The 19,207-nt window shown below is 49.9% G+C and overlaps 1 protein-coding gene across 3 annotated transcripts in view; it reads left to right on the top strand.

Annotated features, from left to right (window-relative positions):
• Positions 1-12,708, top strand: part of LOC123426161 (valine--tRNA ligase, chloroplastic/mitochondrial 2) — a 56,769-nt gene extending 44,061 nt beyond the window's left edge. For all 3 annotated transcript variants that reach the window (XM_045109936.1, XM_045109935.1, XM_045109937.1), the window contains exons 16-27: positions 26-115; positions 239-350; positions 10,348-10,458; positions 10,540-10,677; positions 10,773-10,823; positions 10,901-11,013; positions 11,225-11,372; positions 11,463-11,567; positions 11,655-11,756; positions 12,009-12,081; positions 12,155-12,321; positions 12,410-12,708. In XM_045109936.1, coding sequence (XP_044965871.1) covers positions 26-115; positions 239-350; positions 10,348-10,458; positions 10,540-10,677; positions 10,773-10,823; positions 10,901-11,013; positions 11,225-11,372; positions 11,463-11,567; positions 11,655-11,756; positions 12,009-12,081; positions 12,155-12,321; positions 12,410-12,532 — 1,333 coding nt within the window. In that variant the 3' untranslated portion in view covers positions 12,533-12,708. The remainder of the gene's footprint in view (positions 1-25; positions 116-238; positions 351-10,347; positions 10,459-10,539; positions 10,678-10,772; positions 10,824-10,900; positions 11,014-11,224; positions 11,373-11,462; positions 11,568-11,654; positions 11,757-12,008; positions 12,082-12,154; positions 12,322-12,409) is intronic.
• Positions 12,709-19,207: the final 6,499 nt, after the last annotated feature.

The raw sequence follows: 19,207 nt of genomic DNA, 5'->3' as shown, positions 1-19,207 counted from the left end.
TGACTTGTTGGAAGTTGTCGTGCAGTGCTTTATGGCCTTTCAGCACACTTGGTTGGCCAGATGTGTCCAGGGAGGATTTTAAGCATTTTTATCCTGCAACAGTCCTTGAAACCGGGTACGTTAGCTCCAGTTACGCCTTTCCCCCCTTTCTTTGAACAAGGTGGTGTGCCTGTTATCCCGTTGATACTCTGCTTTTCCATTTACTATGTCTGATACTATAGCTAATTTTTTTTGACAGCCATGACATTTTATTTTTCTGGGTTGCACGGATGGTTATGATGGGAATTGAGTTTACAGGATCCGTACCATTTTCTTATGTCTATCTACATGGTCTTATCCGGGATTCTGAGGTGAGAGATATGAGCACCTTAATTCATGTTTTGTACTTTTGAAGGACAAAGCCTTATCATTTTCTTGTAATTTATAATCAATATGATCAAATTTCTATTTCCTCTTCTGAGAAAACGGCTGTATCTCAGGAAACATGCTGTACATGCTGCTATTATTTACTGAGAGCTGTTAATTGATGTGGCCATCGCCTGCTTGTCTGTTTGCCACATGTTCCTACCTAAGTCACTTTTGAGGACCACCACAAAGAGAACTTTGTGGACAAAAAAGAGGAAAACTGATTTTTTGTAAAGGATTGACCTCTGGCCTCAACTCAACCCCACGAGAGAAATTGTCGCATTTGAACTTCCTGCTTTGTGTGCTAATGAGCTGTGTGATACTCTGGCAGAGATCCACAGACTCCTTGCAGATGACCTGATGTTGTATATGTGGCGGCCCATACCTACCCATGAGGCCCAGGCCCATACCGTTACAGTGGTTGACCTTGTTAGAGTTATAATATAAGTCATGTACCCTTTTGTATTTATCCCAATATATAAGGGGTTTCCTGCATATATTCCATCACCTGTACATGTATATATACTGGCCTATGGCCTCATGGGAATACAAGTTGCTTATTCCTAACAGACCTAGTTGAGAGGGGTGCATGACGATGTCTGTGTGAGAGCGCCGCTTCACACCAGATCGAGTAGCTGCCTGGTATGTCTCTCTCTCGAACTACATGGTATCGGAGGCCGAGGGCGAAGGAGGAAAGCGACGGCGGCTGCCGGAGGAGCCGCAGTAGAGGCGGAATCGCCGGCGGGGAGGCAGCTGTGTGCGACGCTGATGGAGGAGCTGCGGCTGTGCGGCAGAGGAGGTGTGCGACAACGGAAGAAGGCGAGGTGCGGCTGCTGCTTGTGCAGCTGCTGTTGGTGGTACTGGCTGTGCTGCTGCTGCTTCTTGCTTCTGTGGCGGAGGAAGAAGGCGAGGTGCGGCTGCTCGCCCTTGATCTGGAGCAAGACGAAAGTGCTGTTCTGCTGCTTGCTGTTGGTGGTACTTGTGACGCCTGAAACAGAGAGGGTGGTGCTACTGAAGTGCGGCTGAGGTTCTCTGCTGTTGTTGCTGCTGCTGCTGCTGCTGCTGCGATTGGAGAGGGTTACAGAAGCAGTACTGGTGGTTGCACAGCTAGGAGAAGAGGTGAAGGCTGTCATGGCGAGTGAAGTTACCTCTGTGCTGGAGAAACTTGTGCAGCTCATGACTGCAAAAGCTGCCGAGGGGTCATCTCCTGCAGGTGGCGGAATTGTTGTGCCTCAAGCAGATCAGGGATTCAAGCTTGAGCTCATGCAAAAAGATGTCAAGCTGAATGGTGTGAGCAGGTACCTGAGCTGGTTGAGGTGGGCCTTGTTGATCTTGAAGACAAAGGGCCTGACGGGGTATGTTCTTGGAACGGTTGAAGAACCTTCTGACAAGGAGAGCCATAATGGAAGAAGTGGAGTGTTACTGACTCCCTGATATTGGCCTAGATGTTGAACTCCCTGATTTCAGCCATTGCAGTGTCTGTTGAGGCGTTGTCAAATGTTTCTGCTGTGTGGAGCATGATGTCCATGAGGTATTCCGGTAAGGGAAAGCTGATGCTCATGTCTCAAACTGAGGAGAAGACCCATGCTGTTTGTTAAGGTGACAGAATGATGGTATATGTGAATGAGCTAAGAACACCTTTGGGCGGATCTGGATCAGTGTGATCCCCTTGAGCTTCCACATGCAGAGTCCATGGAGATTACCAGGAATTGGGTTGAGCGTAGGCGTGTGATGCAGTTTCTAAAAGGTCTCGATCAAGGTTTTGAGAGCAGGCATGTTGCACCCAGCCGATGCTTGTGTCCCTTGATGAGGCCATTTCCGGGATGTACCAAGAAGAGGTACACTTGCAATCAAGAAGAGGACATGGAAATGAATCTGCTTTCAGGGTGGCTGACCAACGACATTCTAGAGATTGTTATAATTGTGGTCAACCAGGGCATATCGGTCGTTTTTGACCAAGAAGAGGCAGAGGCCAAGGATCTAATGATGGCAGTAGCAACAAAGGTGGTCGGAATGGGTGTGGTGGTTCTTGGACGGCTCCCAGGGCAAATGTTGCTGCTTCAGTTGAAGGGACGCAACCTACAGGAGGACAGGAGACTGCTACTAGCTATGCCAACGTTGTCGATATGATGAAGGTCACATTGATCACGCATCAATAGCAGCCCGTCAAATAAATTCTGAATGGGTGCTTGACTCAGGAGCATCACATCATGCTGCTGGAGAATTTAATGAGTTTAAATCCTATGTTCGACACCCTCTCATACATTAGAAAACCATTCACACAACAGATGGCACAACCCAGCCCATCACATGTGTTGAGACAGATGCACACCTAATATGGAATTATCCTGTCTTGCATGTACTCCCTCTGTCCAGGTGTATAGGACATCCAGTGAAAATTAGATATTCTAAGAGTATTAGCCATGCTTTTAATTAATATCCCTGATAACCCACACATCCTCTTGTTCGGCTCCTGTATGCCGCCACTTTAACTTCCCTGCTCTTTCCCATGCATGCACATCTTAGTCCTTCTATTCCCATGCATGCACAATTAAATGACTTCCGATTACGTTGTTTGAGTGCAGGCGATAGGCTCGTTTCCATAATCTCAACATAAGGCTGGCCATAGCGGAAGTAACTTGGCTAGTAACATAATGCACCACCACCAACAACAAAGCCTTTTAGTCCCAAACAAGTTGGGTAGGCTATGTTAGAGTATATATAATATAGCCATGTACCCTTTTGTACTTATCCCATTGTATAAGGGGTTTCTTGCATATATTCCATACCTGTACATGTATATATATCGGCTTATGGCCTCATGGGAATACAAATTGCATATTCCTAACGTGGTATCAGAGCTAAGGTCTTGAGTTCAAGTCCTGGCTTTCACAATTTATTAAAAAATGTTGGTAGCCCCCCTTTGTGCCCACGTAGAGGCCTCTTGAGTCATACGTGAGTTTCGCGCGTCGTCGCTCCCTTCTGGTTGCACGTGTTGACTTGTCTTCCCCGTCACACGTGAGAGGGGGTGTTACAGTATATGTGGATTGCACTAGCCCTTTCCATCAGTTTGGACTTTTGGTTGCGTTGTCTAGTGCATGAAGCTTAACATCGTATTAGAGCCTAGGTTTTTTTTAGCACGCACAACTCGTGCTTGATCCTCTTGCGCTTCCATCCCGACTGGATCGCTCCGCTCTCGAAGCGGCCGGTCTCGATCTCAAGCACAGCCGGTCTACCGTCACGCTCCAGCCGCCGGTCGCCGCTCCGATCTCGCGATTGGATCGCTCCGCTCTCGATCTCGAGCACAGCCGGTCTCCTCTGTCCCGCAACCGATCCAGCTCGCCACGCCACCGGATCCCGCTGCCGGCTCCTTGCCCCGACCGCTGGATCCCGCCGCGTCTCGCCGGATTCCTGACCCCGACCGCTGGATCCTGTCGCGTCTCGCCGGATCCTTGCCCCAAATCTACCGGATCCCAGTTGTTGCTGGGGCTAGAAGGAGGGCTGCCTGATCCCGTGGCTGCCGGATCCTGTTGCTGCCTGATCCTGTTGCTGCTGGCGCTAGAAGGAGGGCTGCCTGATCCCGTGGCTGTTTGATCCCGTCGCCGCCTCTGCTGTTGCCTGATCCCGTGGCCCTCTGTGCTGCCGGCTGGTCAACTGCTGGTGCCTCTGTTTGCTGCCTATTTTCCAAAAAAAAATGTCTGCACCAGCGCGCAACATTGCAGTCCCTTGCTTCCCGGTGACTCTTGACGGCTGTGCTGGTAGCTCTTCTGCTGCTCCTCCTGCGAGCTCCACATATGGTGATTGTCGCTCTACATCGACTCCTCTCGCGACTTTCCTCGGTGCATGTCGCTCTTCCCCGACACCTCTCGCGACTTTCATCGGTTGTCCTGGTGCCTATGACTCCATGGACCGCGCTTTGTCCACGCGTCTTCCCTTGGCGCTTGGTGCTTGTCTACACACGGCCTCGTCTTCTCCACCGGCCTTTGCCGACGATACCGGTCATGCTTGTTACAGTATGAGTCTTCAAAACTTGTCGAGTCGCCGAAGGAGATAACGAAGAGATGGCACACCAGAGGTAGACACCGCATCACTTGAAGATACAAAATAAGTAGCAAGAGAAGATGGGTTGTCAAAAGAAGATGGCACATCAGAGGAAGACACCGAAGAGATGGCACATCAGAGGAAGACAACGCATCACTTGAAGATACAAGATAAGTATCAAGAGAAGATGGGTTGTCAAAAGAAGATGGCACATCAAGAGAATAAAGCATTGTGCAGAAAATCGTAGTCCACGACAACTGTCGGCGAAAGAAGCTCGACGGATGAGGCACGATGGACGTAGATCGACAATGCAAAAGAATTCCAGAAAATCCTATAGAAAACAACTGTAGGCCACAAAAGTTGCATAGAAAGGATCAGGACCGGAGAAAGGCTGACAGACTAAGATATGGTGGACTCGCATGGCATGAGAAACACAAAATATGAACCGATTTGGTGGACGCAGCGGAAAAAAAACAACTGAAAAGCATATACGGAACTAGATGCCATAGCAAGCATCAGCATGTGAGCAGCAGGGGTAGCTTATAGAAAAGAGCCAGCAAGCATGTAAGCAAGCAACACAGGATAGCAGGAGGAGAGCTGCACATGGGACAACATGCAGCCATGCAAGCAATGCGTAACAAACCCATGTAGAGCTGTATCAACACAGCAACAGGCACGCGGACCACCAGAAGCTACCAAGCAAGTAGCTTGCAAGGGCGGCGTCTGGATCCCACCAGCGGACTTACAGGCAAGGTGAGCTTCAATGTGGCAAGACGTCCGTGCAGACCGATTTGAGAGTTTGCGGTTGCTGAACAAGCTGTCGTGGCTCGATCTGGAGGCGGACAGCAGGAGACTTGGCTGACGGGTGCACGCAGCAAGCCGACGGGCAGATCGGGCGGGCACAACCATGGACAATGGATCTTGGAGATTTGGAGAGGGAGGTGACGGGGCGCCAGCATCCAATAGCAGAGCATGAGATCGATCCGCAGACGGGATCGAGATCTGATCTGGCAGCGGCTGGGGGAGGCGGCGGCTGGAGGCGCGGGGGAGGACGGGCGCGGCGGCTAGAGACGCAGTGGCAGGGGCCGCCTGCGGGAGATCTGGAGGGAGACGGCGTCACGGAAGGCCGGCTTCAGCGGCCGCGTCAGGTCGCTTCATACGCCGCATGCGAACTCCATGCTCGGCCCGCCGCCGTGAGGATTCGAGGATCCGTCCAGGAGACCTGCCACGGAGTCCTGTAGCTCGAGGCTGGACCGCATGCCTAGGATGCTGAGGATCTCTTCCAGGGTCTTCCCACCGGCGCCGGCGGCTAGGAGCGCCAGGACGGCGTGGATGGAGATCGGAGAGAACAGGACGAGCCGCCCTTGCTCAGATCGAGCAACAGATCGATCACGGTAGGAAAGAATTGATCTGTTCGATCGAAGGAAAGGTGGAAACTATCAAGCGTGAGTTGCGGGACGTGGAGGGGACCTAAACCTAGGCTCTAATACCATGCTACACCGTCATATTTAGTGGCTTCCACAGGTGGTGGTGGTTGATTCTGTCCTCATGCCACTACACCGCCTACTTCAGTTGTGTACTTCACCGAGGACGAGATTGAACGACTTCGCGCCCTGCTGATTGCCTCCGACTCTCTATTGCCGAGTGCGTCTACATCGACATCTTCAGTTGCGCCCCTGACTGGGCAGGAGATTGGGCGATTTCGATGTCTGCTAGCTCCATCTTTTGGTTCTTCATCGAGAGGTTCTGTTGGTTTTGCTACGGACTCTTCTGGCATTGTGAGACCACCTTCTACACAAGCAGGTACATCCCCATGGATTCTTGATACCGGAGCATCTTTTCATATGACTCATGATTCATCAACTCTGTCATCTACTCGACCTCTCGATTCTCCTGTTCATGTTCTTACCGCTGATGGTACTTCTCTCCCGGTTACTGGTCGAGGCACTCTTAGCACTGCATCTTTTCATGTTCCCGATGTTGCTCATGTTCCTCGGCTTACCATGCAGCTCATTTCTGGTGGTCAGATTGTTGACTCTGGTTGCAGGGTCATTCTTGACTTTGACTCATGTTCAGTTCTAGACCGTCACACTGGTGCTCTTCTTGGTGCTGGCCCCCGGCCCCCGGCCACCGCAGCCAGTCCCTCCAACTCCGTTGCCTTGTCTACCAGTTCTTTTCAGCAGTGGCATCATCGCCTTGGTCACTTATGTGGCTCTCGTCTCTCATCCTTAGTTCGGCGTGGTCTTCTTGGATCCGTCTCTGGCGGTGTGTCTTTAGACTGTCAGGGTTGTCGGCTTGGTAAACAGGTTCAGTTACCTTATCCTCATAGCGAGACTGTGTCTTAGCGTCCCTTTGACCTTGTTCACTCTAATATATGGGGTCCAGCTCCCTTTGCTTCGAAGGGATGTCATCGTATTATCTTTATAGATGACTTCTCTCGACATACGTGGATATATTTCATGCTTTCTCGTAGTGAGGTCTTATCTATCTATAAGCGTTTTACTGCCATGGTTCACACTCAGTTCTCTTCGCCTATTCGAGTGTTTCGTGCTGACTCTGTTGGAGAGTATATCTCCAAGCTGTTGCGCGGATTTCTTGCTGAGCAGGGTACCCTTGCTTAGTTTTCTTGTCCTGGTGTTCATGCTCAGAACGGCGTGGCCGAGCGCAAGCATCGTCACCTTCTTGAGACGGCTCGTGCGATGATGATCGCTGCCTCTCTTCCGCCTCACTTTTGGGCTGAGCCTGTCTCCACTTTCACCTATCTCATCAATCTTCAGCCGTCCACTGCTTTGCAAGGTGGCATTCCTTTTGAGTGTCTTTTTGATCGTTCTCCCGATTATTCAACGCTTCATTTGTTTGGTTGTGTTTGCTATGTTCTTCTTGCCCCTCGCGAACGCACCAAACTGACCGCTCAGTCTGTTGAGTGTGTCTTTTTAGGCTACAGTGATGAGCATAAGGGCTACCGTTGTTGGGATCCTATTGGTCGTCGGATGCGTATTTCTCGGGATGTGACTTTTGATTAGTCTCGTCCCTTCTACCCGCGCCCATCTTCCTCGATCTTCTCACTGGAGGATATCTCTTTCCTCACTTTTCCTGACACACCTCTCATCCCCATCGTTCCTTTGTCTATTCGTTCCGCTACCTCTGCTTCTCCACCTCTTGCCGATTTGCCGCCACCATCTCCCACGGTTTCCTCACCTAGCATGTCATCGGATTCTGCACCTTCATCTCCGGTGACTTCTTCGTCCCCACCCCCGATTCTACCTTGGCGCCTCCTTGCATTGTTCCATCTTTTCCTCAGTGTTACACTCGTCGTTCACGTTATGTGGATACCTCTGCGGATGTGTCGTCCTCCTCGTCTCAGCCTACCTATGGTTTGCGTCCTCGTCCTTGTCCTCCTGTTGATCGCCTTGGATTTCCCATCGTTGGTGCTGGTGTTCTTAAGCCGACTTCTTATCGTGAGGCTGTTGTTTGTCCTGAATGGTAGTTTGCGATGGCAGAGGAGATTGCTGCTCTTGAACGCACTGGTACATGGAATCTTGTTTCCCTTCCTCCCGGTGTTCGTCCCATCACTTGTAAGTGGGTCTACAAGGTTAAGAGTCGCTCCGATGGTTCTCTTGATCGTCACAAAGCTCGTCTTGTGGCTCGTGGTTTTCAGCAGGAGCATGGTCGTGATTACGACGAGACTTTTGCTCCTGTGGCCCATCTGACCACTATTCGTACACTTCTTGCCGTGGCCTCTGCACGCCACTGGTCTATATCTCAGCTTGATGTTAAGAATGCCTTTCTTAATGGTGAGCTGCGTGAGGAGGTGTACATGCAGCCACCACCTGTGTATTCTGTTCCTGATGGCATGGTATGTCGTCTTCGTCGCTCTCTCTATGGCTTTAAGCAAGCCCCCCCGCGTCTGGTTTGAGCGTTTTGCCTCTGTGGTGACTGCCGCTGGTTTTTCAACAAGTGCTCATGATCCGACATTGTTTGTCCACCTTTCTCCTCGTGGTCGGACTCTTCTTCTTCTCTATGTTGATGACATGATCATCACTGGTGATGACCCCCAGTATATCGCCTTTGTAAAGGCCCGTCTTAGCGAGCAGTTTCTTATGTCTGATCTTGGACCTCTTCGCTACTTTCTTGGAATTGAAGTCTCTTCTACCTCTGATGGCTTTTTTATATCCCAGGAAAAGTATATCCAGGATCTTCTTGCTCGTGCTGCTCTTACTGACGAGCGCATTGTTGAGACTCCTATGGAGCTTAATGTTCACCTCCGTGATACTGATGGTGACCCCCTGCCTGACCCAACGCGTTATCGTCATCTTGTTGGCAGTCTTGTCTAACTAGCTGTCACTCGTCCGGATATCTCTTATCCGGTTCATATTCTGAGTGAGTTTGTCTTCGCTCCCATCTCGGTTCACTATAGTCACCTCCTTCGCGTTCTCCGATATCTTCGGGGTACGATCTCTCACTGTCTATTCTTTCCTCGCTCCAGTTCTTTACAGCTTCAGGCCTATTCGGATGCTACGTGGGCTAGTGATCCTTTAGATCGCCGTTCCCTTTCTGCTTATTGTGTTTTTCTTGGTGGTTCTCTCATTGCCTGGAAGACGAAGAAACATACCGCAGTTTCCCGTTCGAGTGCAGAGGCTGAGTTGCGAGCGATGGCTCTTTTGACGGCAGAGGTGACTTGGTTAGGGTGGTTACTTCAGGATTTTGGTGTTTCTGTCACTACACCTACTATGCTCTTATTTGACAGTACATGTGCTATCAGCATTGCGCGCGATCCTGTGAAGCATGAGCTCACCAAGCACATTGGTGTTGATACTTTTTATGTGTGTGCAGGATCAGGTTATTGCTCTTTAGTATGTGCCTTCCGAGTTACAGTTGGTGGATTTCCTGACGAAGGCCCAGACTAGAGCGCAACATGGCTTCTATCTCTCCAAACTCAGTGTTGTTCATCCACCATGAGTTTGAGGGAGGTGTTAGAGTATATATAATATAGCCATGTACCCTTTTGTACTTATCCCATTGTATAAGGGGTTTCCTGCATATATTCCATACCTGTACATGTATATATATCGGCCTATGGCCTCATGGGAATACAAGTTGCATATTCCTAACAGGCTAGAGGTGAAATCCATAAAATCTCGCGACCAACTCATGGTTCCGGTACATGGATAGCAAGCTTCCATGCACCCCTGTCCATGGCTGGTTCTTTGGTGATACTCTAGTTCTTCAAATCTCTCTTTACGGACCCCTCCCATGTCAGATTTGGCCTACCGCGTCCTCTTTTGACATTATCAGCACGCTTCTGTTATGCACTGGAGCTTCTGGAGGCCTATGCTGAATATGCCCAAACCATCTCAGACGATGTTGGACAAGCTTCTCATCAATCGGCGCTACCCCAATTTTATCTCGTATGTTATCATTCCGTACTCGGTCCTTCCTTGTGTGGCCACACATCCATCTCAACATGCGCATCTCCGTCACACCTAACTGCTGCACATGTCGCCTTAGTAGCATAATGCACCCCACAACAAATTTGCTACGTGGTAAGTAGTTAGTGAGAGATATGTTTGTGGTAACAAAATATGTTACAGTAACATAAGCACCCTGTGGTAAAATGAGTCTACATCTAAATAAAATTAATAAATGGAGTCTTGCATGATACCACACCAGCTCGAGTAGCTGCCTGGTAGGTCCTCTCTCGAATTACACCTGACAGTGCCTCCCTTACCCTGATATAAACCTGTAAGTCCACATACTGCAGTTAAAGATGGGTGGGCGGGTGGGCGGGCCACTAGTCCATAATGAAGTCTATTTGACATGTGTCATTCCTTAGTCCGTCTGAGTTGTTTATGTTGCTAGATTAGCTCTCAGTTCCACAGACTAATCAGCAAGTTACTTCAGGGGAGGAAAATGTCAAAGTCACTGGGGAATGTCATTGACCCCCTAGATACCATGAACGAGTACGGGACAGATGCATTGAGATTTACACTTTGCATGGGCACGGCCGGCCAGGTTTGCTTTTCCATGGTCTTCTGCATTTTGCATTGATCAAGCTTGTTCACTTCTCCGTTGTAATACACCTTTTTACTTCAGGACATTAATCTTTCTACAGAAAGGTTGACATCAAATAAGGCTTTCACCAACAAACTCTGGAATGCAGGCAAATTCTTGTTGCAGAATTTGCCTGAAAGAAGTGATGTTACTGCATGGGATCTCTTATTAGCAAACAAGGTATCTTACTGAATTCCAAATTGCAGATGATGCATCGATTAAATTTCATTCTCCTTTATATAACTGTTGCTAGTATATTTGCGTCTCCTTTTCAGTTTGACACAGAAGCAGCGCTTCAGCAACTACCATTGCCAGAAGGCTGGGTGGTGAGTCAATTATTTTTTCTTTTGAATTGTTGGCCTTTTGTGAAGTATGCGAGTTAAGAGAACAAACAAAAATCCAGGTTACAGGACTACACGAACTTATCGATAAAGTCAGCATAAGCTATGAAAAGTTTTACTTTGGAGATGCAGCTAGGGAAATCTACGATTTCTTTTGGAGCCATTTTGCTGATTGGTAAGTTTGCGAAGCACCAAATAACGGGAAGTACGACTTGTTTATGGGAGCACACACACACCACCTCACACACCAAGCTGTTGCCTGATTCTGTATTCCAATCTGCACTCTGCCGTTGCACCATTCAACCTTAGCTCACAACTGCGATATTTATTTTGGATCGGAGGGAGTAGTAGACTTATATATTTTTCTCAAATTCATTGTAATTCAGGTATATTGAATCTAGTAAGACTCGTCTCTACCACTCTGGTGATGGTTCAGCTACTATTACAGCACAAAGTGTTCTTGTGTATGTGTTTGAAAACATACTGAAGCTACTGCATCCATTCATGCCCTTCGTCACTGAAGAATTATGGCAGGTACAAAAACCTTGACTGTCCATTACTATTATACGGCATTGTTTGACTCCCACTTTCATCAGCCTCGTTAGTACATATAATTATTTTCAGGCACTGCCGTACAGAAAGGATGCACTTATAGTTGCTCCTTGGCCTAGCACCGACCTCCCAAAGAACTTGTTATCCATCAAAAGATTTCAAAATTTGCAATCGTTGGTAAATTTCCACTTGAGCTGTATGTGCTCATTTTATATGTTATAGCCTGCCGGCGACCATTTTGTTTGATCACCAGTATAATAACAGATAAGAGGAATCAGAAATGTCCGAGCAGAGTATTCTGTTGAGCCAGCTAAACGGATATCAGCTTCTGTTGTTGCCACTGCAGATGTCCTGGAGTACATATCGGTAGGTTCTCACAGCAAGTCCATTCTGTTTGTGACATTTCATTGTACGTATATTATGAGCCTTTTGATCCAGCAATTTGAGAAGCCAGTGATGTTTTGTACTCAAATTATCTTGAGAGGCACGGTTCCTAGAAAGATTAGAAGTAGAGTCACCTATATTTGATTGGTGCTATGCTATCTATGATAGCTGCAACTTTCCTGTATATTATGGTGTTTTTCTCTCCATCATCTGACTGGTATCTCTATGCCGCAGAAAGAGAAGCAGGTGCTTGCTTTGCTGTCAAAGCTTGACGCACAGAACATAAATTTGACTGAATCACTACCGGGTGAGTCCCTTGCAAAGTCGTTATCTTGGTTGATGCAGTTCACCAATAAGCAAATCTATTTCATGCTCGCCAGGTGATGCAAATCAGTGTGTCCACATTGTTGCTGATGAGGGTTTGGAGGCATACCTACCTTTGGCCGACATGGTTGATGTGTCAGCGGAAGTTGAGCGGCTCTCTAAGCGGCTCTCTAAGTTACAGACAGAATATGATACTCTGTTGGCCCGCCTCAGTTCCCCGAGCGTACGTCGAATATTTCTTATCTATGTGAGCAAGTTTTCGGAAGAGGATTCCTGCATCCTGTTGGTCACGCGTTTCATTTGTGGTGCAGTTTGTAGAGAAGGCCCCGGAAAACATTGTTCATGGAGTTCGTGAGAAGGCATCCGAGGCAGAGGAGAAGATCTCCCTCACCAAGAACCGGCTTGCTTTTCTGCAGTCAACGGTTTCCACATAAACATAGTAGCCAACGTTTATCGGAATGCCAATTTTGATTGTCAGTAAAGCAAATCTTGAGAGACAAATGGTTACCTCAGAGTAGCACAGCAGATCAGTACATAATATTTTTTCGAAACGGAGGCATAAGATTTGCCTCATCCATTTAATAAGAGGAGAATAGAGTTTAGAATTTTACATGACAACTACTCATAAAAAATTACAGACCCAAGTTTTTTTCGGCCGGCAGTAACCCAAAGCTTTGCTTTTTCAAGAATGGATGCAAGAAGAATCGGTAGTGGCACAAATTTTTAACGAAACACCCTAGCATTTTGTTCGTTTCAGACGGTCCATGAGATGAGCATGGTGAGGGAGGTCATGGCCTGCTAGTTTGGGCTTCGGTTGTTGGTCCCTTTCAGACCATGCAGTCCATGGACGATAGAGTCAAACCAAGGAACCGACCCTTGTACGCGGTGTCTGTCAAATATACCCTATCATTAGGGTGCTTTCAAATGATATCATCTTTGGCTAGCTCATCAAGGTGGAAGTCATGAACAAGCATGTAAAGAGTGAACAATTTACGAATGTGGCCAACGGTGAAGGCATTTCCTTTGAGTGCCTCTCGCACCTTCCAGCTCTTTCTTCTTGAGGCCTTGAAGATTAACGGTGCAATATCTTTGGGCTTCTGCCCAAGCAGCCAAGGGGAGTCTTAGAACAACGTCTTTGCACCATCACCAACAATAATAGTTGTAGAGGCGTAGAAGAATTCACGGTCATCGTCAGTGCAAGGGTTACCAAAACCCATCCAAAGCTTGCGGGTCGCCTTCCATTCGTACCATAGCCATCAATGTCGTAAAGCACGCACAAACTTGTCGGTGTTGAGTACACGTAGACCCCCATACTTCTTTGGTTTGCAAACAATTTTCCAATTCACTTTGCACTTAGCTCCCGTTGTCTTGTTTGTGTTGGACCATAGGAACGCCCTCTCCAAAGAATTGAGGTTGTTGAGCATGCTTGGAGGCACGATGAGAGGTGTCATCGAATAAATTGCTTGTGAGGAGATGACTGACTTGACAAGAGCCGTGTGACAGATAGTAGTGATGTTTTGGCCGTCCCATGTGACGAACTTGTGAGTCGCCTTGTGTTCAAGGTATTGGAAATCCTCCCTCCTAAGTTGCCAAACAGAGAGTGGCAAACCAAGATATTTCACTACGAAGGTAGCACGAGATGCCGACATGTTCTCAAGAATGTACCCTAGATTAAGATGGTTGCATCGAATTGGCACGACCGAGCTTTTCTGAAATTTGGTCATAGGCCATCACCTCCCCAAAACCTCTCAAGATGGATGCAAGGTTGTCGATGTCCGTTTTGATAGGAGCCACAAAAATGGCGACACCATCCACATATAGGGAGGTTCTCATCATGGGACCTCGCCCACGAATCTTGTGAAGAAGGCCTTTCCGGGTCGCCAAATCTAGGATCTTATGCAGCGGATCGACCACGATGACAAAGAGCATTGGGGAAATGGGGTCCCCCTGACGAAACCCACCGTCGTGCTTAATGGGTGGACCGAGGATCCCATTTAGGAGAATGAGAGACGAAGACGAGGAAAGTAGTGCGACAATCCAAGCCCGAAAGTTGTCCGGGAACCCCATACGCTCGAGGAGGTCCAAGATGAATTCCCATTTAACGGAGTCAAAGGCCTTTCTTATACGAGGGGTCTTGCACTTGTGTAACCACCTGGCAAAGTTTCGGGCGCACATGAAGTTGTCATGAATATTACGCCCTTGATGAAAGCACTGTGCGCGTTGGAGACAAGGTCATCCATGATAGGAGCAAGTCGGAGGGACAAGACCTTGGCAATAATTTTGGCAATATCATGGATGAGGCTCATAGGTCTATAACGAGAGATGCCTTGTACGCCCTCCTTTTTGAGCAAGAGAACAACATTGGCGGAATTCACCCATTGCAGGTTGGAGGTGTGAAGGGAGTCGAAACGCTGAATAACCCTCATGACCGTATGCTTGATAATGCCCCAACACTTTTTGAATAAGATCCCCGTGAAACCGTTCGGGCCGGGAGCCTTATCACTAGGCCTCGCCTTAATGGCCGCCCATACCTCATCTTCCCTGATGGTGTTACCTAGGTCATGCAAGTCATTGGTCTCCAACCCAAGCTCATCCCAGTTGAAGTCTTTGTTGCTACTACTTCCCCTTCCCATGACCTCAGAGAAGTGGTCATGAATGATCTTCTCTTTTCCTTATGCTCGGTCACCCACCCATGTGCGTGTTTTATCCGGTGAATGCGATTCTTCCTTCATCTAGCATTGATCACCTCTGGAGCGAGTTGGTCCTTGAACTTGGAAGTGAACTCGTCCATAGTTGCTTCCGTCACATCTTTCGCATCTCTAGTTATTCCAAGCGTGCGGCAAACCAATTTTTCTGCAACTTTGGCCGCCGGCACAACCATAACATTTGCCATAGGATCCTTTATTTGCTACAACGAGAGGCCACCCTTCCTAGAAATCTGTACCCCAGCCAGCGTCTTTCGACGAGCCGTAGGAGGCCTTGGAGGTGGAGTAAATTGCCAAAAACCACCACAATTGCGTCGCTCAGTGCCGAAAACATCCATTTTCATAAAAAATGTCGAAAACACCATTATTTAGTAAAAAATTTCAAGAAGCACTACATAGTCGATTGATCCCATTTTGACAGAAAACCTGACAAATACGACCTAGTGTCAGTGCCAACGTGGCACAGTCAAACAGTCCGCGTAGGCAGTTGTAGATGGCACCGTTGACCCATCGCCTTCTACGTCGATGCCTTCCCATGCCTTTCCATGGATTCGTTGAACGAGGTGAGGCCACGCCGCCGGCCGCAGGCTAGGTCCTGGAACTGTGTAGGCGTCGCCTGCCCTCCATGGGTAGTGCTTGATGTCGTGGGGGGTAGCCGAAGCTCGCCGACATCGAGCTCGGGTGGAGCAGAGTGGTGGTCGAGGCACATTCATCGTCGGAGGCTCTCCACGGGGTGCAAATGGGGAAGGGAGTAGAGAGGGAAGAACCGGCTGCTCACCCTGAGCATGTACGTCTAGTTGGGCCAGCCGGGGATGCCTCGGACGGTCGTTTCGATGTTGACGGCGATAGCCGGAGTGGACGGTGTTGGGGACAAAGCATGGGGTAGCGAGGCTTGTCGGGCACGATGTCAGAGGCTTAGCAAGGCCAACACGGTGTTTGTGACAGCGAGAAGAGGCGTTAGGGATTAGCAACATCGACGAATCGGAGAGGGGGGACCAACGGTCAGAGGCGAGCACCATGATGATGTGCGCTTGCTACATGATGCCTCGGTCCAAATCCTCTGGTGGGGGATGCTCAGGACTCGCGGCTGAGCCTTTTGGCTTCTCAGTTCTCCGAGGGGAGGCTAGTAGTGGCGTGGGTGAAGGAAGACGCCGACAGCAGGCTCTGGACTCAGATGGGGATGCAAGCAGGAGAGTGAGACTGTTAGGGGAAGGCCGTGAGCGACGAGGATCGGCGGAGCGGGTTTCTGTAGCATCAGTGACGAAGGGAATGAGGCTTGGGATAGAGACATGCCAGAGGTGGCAGCCTCTCTACGCGCGTGCCTTAGCATTTTTCCTTCTGGCGAAAGGTTGAAGATGAATGCTAATGGGCTGGGAAGCTCAGAGGTGGGCCTTCTTTTCTTTTTAATGGATCAGCCAAATACTGTGTGCCACGTAGGCTTGACGACCGGGCCCTATTGTCAGTTTTCTTGCTAAAAGTATGTCAATCGATATTTTAGTGCTTTATGAATTTTTTTACTGAAAAATGGTGTTTTCGGCAAACTTTTGGGAAAATGGTTGTTTTTTGCACTAAGCAACGCAATTGTGGTGGTTTTGGCAATTTACTCTCGGAGGTGGCGATAGAAGTGTTGCAAATATGTTGTGTTGCCACACCTCAAAGAGAGCCTCCACATGATATTTAGGGGTCTTGCCTTGTGAAGCACGCACCGGTGAGGGAGTGCGCTGCAGCGGGCCGACGCATATCAGGGGCCGTGTTGGAGAGGATGAAAACTCGATGGCCTGGGAGGTAATAGCAGCGGCCTTTGGAGTGACACAGGTGAGCGCAACTGGAGCAGGGACTTGTTTGGAGCCACTTGTAGTAGAGAAGAGCTTGAGGCTCCCAACCGCTTGGATTTGGGCCTTGGTGGTAGCACCGAGGTCGGAGAGAGTGGGGGGGGGCACTGGAGGGGTGAGCTCTTCCTGAGAGCGGCGCCTAGCCGAACGTGGCGACACCTGGCACACGGAGTTGCGGTCGTGGCCACCATCCAGCTCCGGCCCCTCGATGGCCAGAAGGTCCATGGAATAGACCGACCACTTGCTACCCGACCCCAAGCCCCGCATGACAACAGGAGCAACGCTAACCGAAGAAGGGGCCAGAACGGGAGCAGGGATGCCTCCATCATGCCAGCGGCCACCAGAGCACTCTCTCGTGCGGTCTTGACCTTCATCACGCTGGCGATCACGCACGTTTCGAGAGAGCGAGCGCCACACGCTGGCACCCCGACTATCTGGTGCACGATCACCGCCACGCCCACACCGCCCGTTGCAGCCATATTCATCGTCACGCTCGTCTGAGCGTCGGTAAACATCTCCTCTTTGTTGCTGCCGCTCCCTTGGGATGTATGAGACATCAACCGGAGTGTGGTACCAGGTGAACTCATGGACTTCCGGTGGACGCAAGTTTTTGTCGTCGTCACCAACCTTGGAGTGGTCCTCATGGAGGTCGAGGTTGATGATGACGCCATGCTGGAGGCCACGCCTCCCACGATGGCGGTGGCCACGCGCAGGCAGGGTTAGCCATTTGACCTTGGGGATGGCGATGGGGTCGACCGTCCACGCCTAGAGAGCCATGTCCCTCGTGTCCTCTTTCTACAACGAGCATGGCTTGATGTAGCCGAGGGAGTAGCCATGACCGATGAGGAAGGAGGCGGTGTAGTTGTTTCAACCATGAAGCGGGACACCCTCTAAGCAGAGGCGGATGTGGTGGAGCTAGTCCTCGTTGTCGGCGTGCGCCTTGTGCCGCCACTCCCTAGCATAGATGAGGTAGCGAGCGCGGGGAAGATGGCCACGGGACACCGCTAGGGTGGAGTGGTGCTAGTGCATGAAGCGAACAAAGAACTTCTGAGGGTAGTGCCTGACGACCTCGGCATCAGCCTGCCGTGCGTCCAAGGTCGTCGCCAGCTCGGAGGCCACGCGCTGGCATGAAACGTTCTTCCTTGCGCCGTCGAGCCAAGCAACCACCCCGTTGGTGGAGAGGAGAGCAGACTCAACCTGCATCTTGGGCGTCGCAGGAACGACGACGCAATGCTCTGCCGGGCGGATCGTCGCGTCACCCAGGCGGGGCGTCCTGGCGAGAGGGGCGGCACGAGGCGACATGGTGCGCGGAGGAGCCTCCCAACCACGACCAGGGCGAGGATGCACAACCTGGATGGCAGCGGCAGGCCAAGGGAGAGGAGGTGGAGGCACTTGGTTGCAGTCGAGAAGGCTTAATGGCTTCCACTGGTTTCTACAACCACACGATTTGTGGGCATTTTGAAGACACCGGGAGCACCATGGCGGGTTGGAGACAAGGTCATCCATGAGAGGAGCAAGTTGGAGGGACAAGACCTTGGCAATAATTTTGGCAATATCATGGATGAGGCTCATAGGTCTATAACGAGAGATGCCTTCTACACCCTCCTCTTTGGGCAAGATAACAACATTGGCGGAATTCACCAATTGCAGGTTGGAGGTGTGAAGGGAGTCGAAACGCTGAATAACCCTCATGGCCTTATGCTTGATGATGCCCCAACACTTTTTGAATAAGATCCCCGTGAAACCGTCCGGGCCGGGAGCCTTATCACTAGGCCTCGCCTTAATGGCCGCCCATACCTCATCTTCCATGATGGTGTTACCCAGGTCATGCAAGTCATTGATCTCCAACCCAAGCTCATCCCAGTTGAAGTCTTTGTTGCTACTACTTCCCCTTTGTGACAGCCCGATGCCGACGTTCCAGAAGATTCCCCTCTCTTTCCGTTTTCGTCGTGTGTCTATTTTTATTTGTCGCATCATCATCGGATCATGCGCATCATCCGCATTGCATCGGCATCTCCGTTGCCGCCAGTTTTCAAAACTTGCATTCGTTAGTAGTTGCCGGTTCTCGTCGCCATCCGTTTTGAGTCCGACCGCACGCGCCCGCGGCACCGTCAAACCCTGTTTTTAAAGCGTGCGTAAAACTTTCTCTGATCGGGTCGAGATTTGACGTGCGGTCTTATTTTAATCTAGCCAGGCCGCCTGTCGAATTTCGTCGCGATCGGAGACCGTCTGGTACCCGAACGGTCGCCCGTAGCGGCACCGTATTCGGTCTACCGTCGGACGTCTGTCGATGTTTTAAAATATGTTGCCGGGTCGCCTGTTGTTCCCTCTCAACTTCGCCTAACCCCTCTGCACAATGCGTCGACCCTGCGCGCGGCCCAGTCCGAAAACCTCCCGGAACCCGAACCCGGTGGTCGTAACCGTTGGGTCCGGTTCAACCCCGTTATACCGCAAATCGTCATCGGTTTGTCCATTGGATACCCTAACCTATATTTCTTGACCGTCCGATCGAACCAGAGGGTCCAGATCAGCCCTACCCAAACCCACCTACCTATTTAATCATATCAAACCC

Source organism: Hordeum vulgare, chromosome 2H (assembly GCF_904849725.1).
Source record: "Hordeum vulgare subsp. vulgare chromosome 2H, MorexV3_pseudomolecules_assembly, whole genome shotgun sequence".
Taxonomy (NCBI): Eukaryota; Viridiplantae; Streptophyta; class Magnoliopsida; order Poales; family Poaceae; genus Hordeum; species Hordeum vulgare.
The sequence above is the reverse complement of the archived record's forward strand: the minus strand, read 5'-3'. Positions and strand labels throughout refer to the sequence as shown.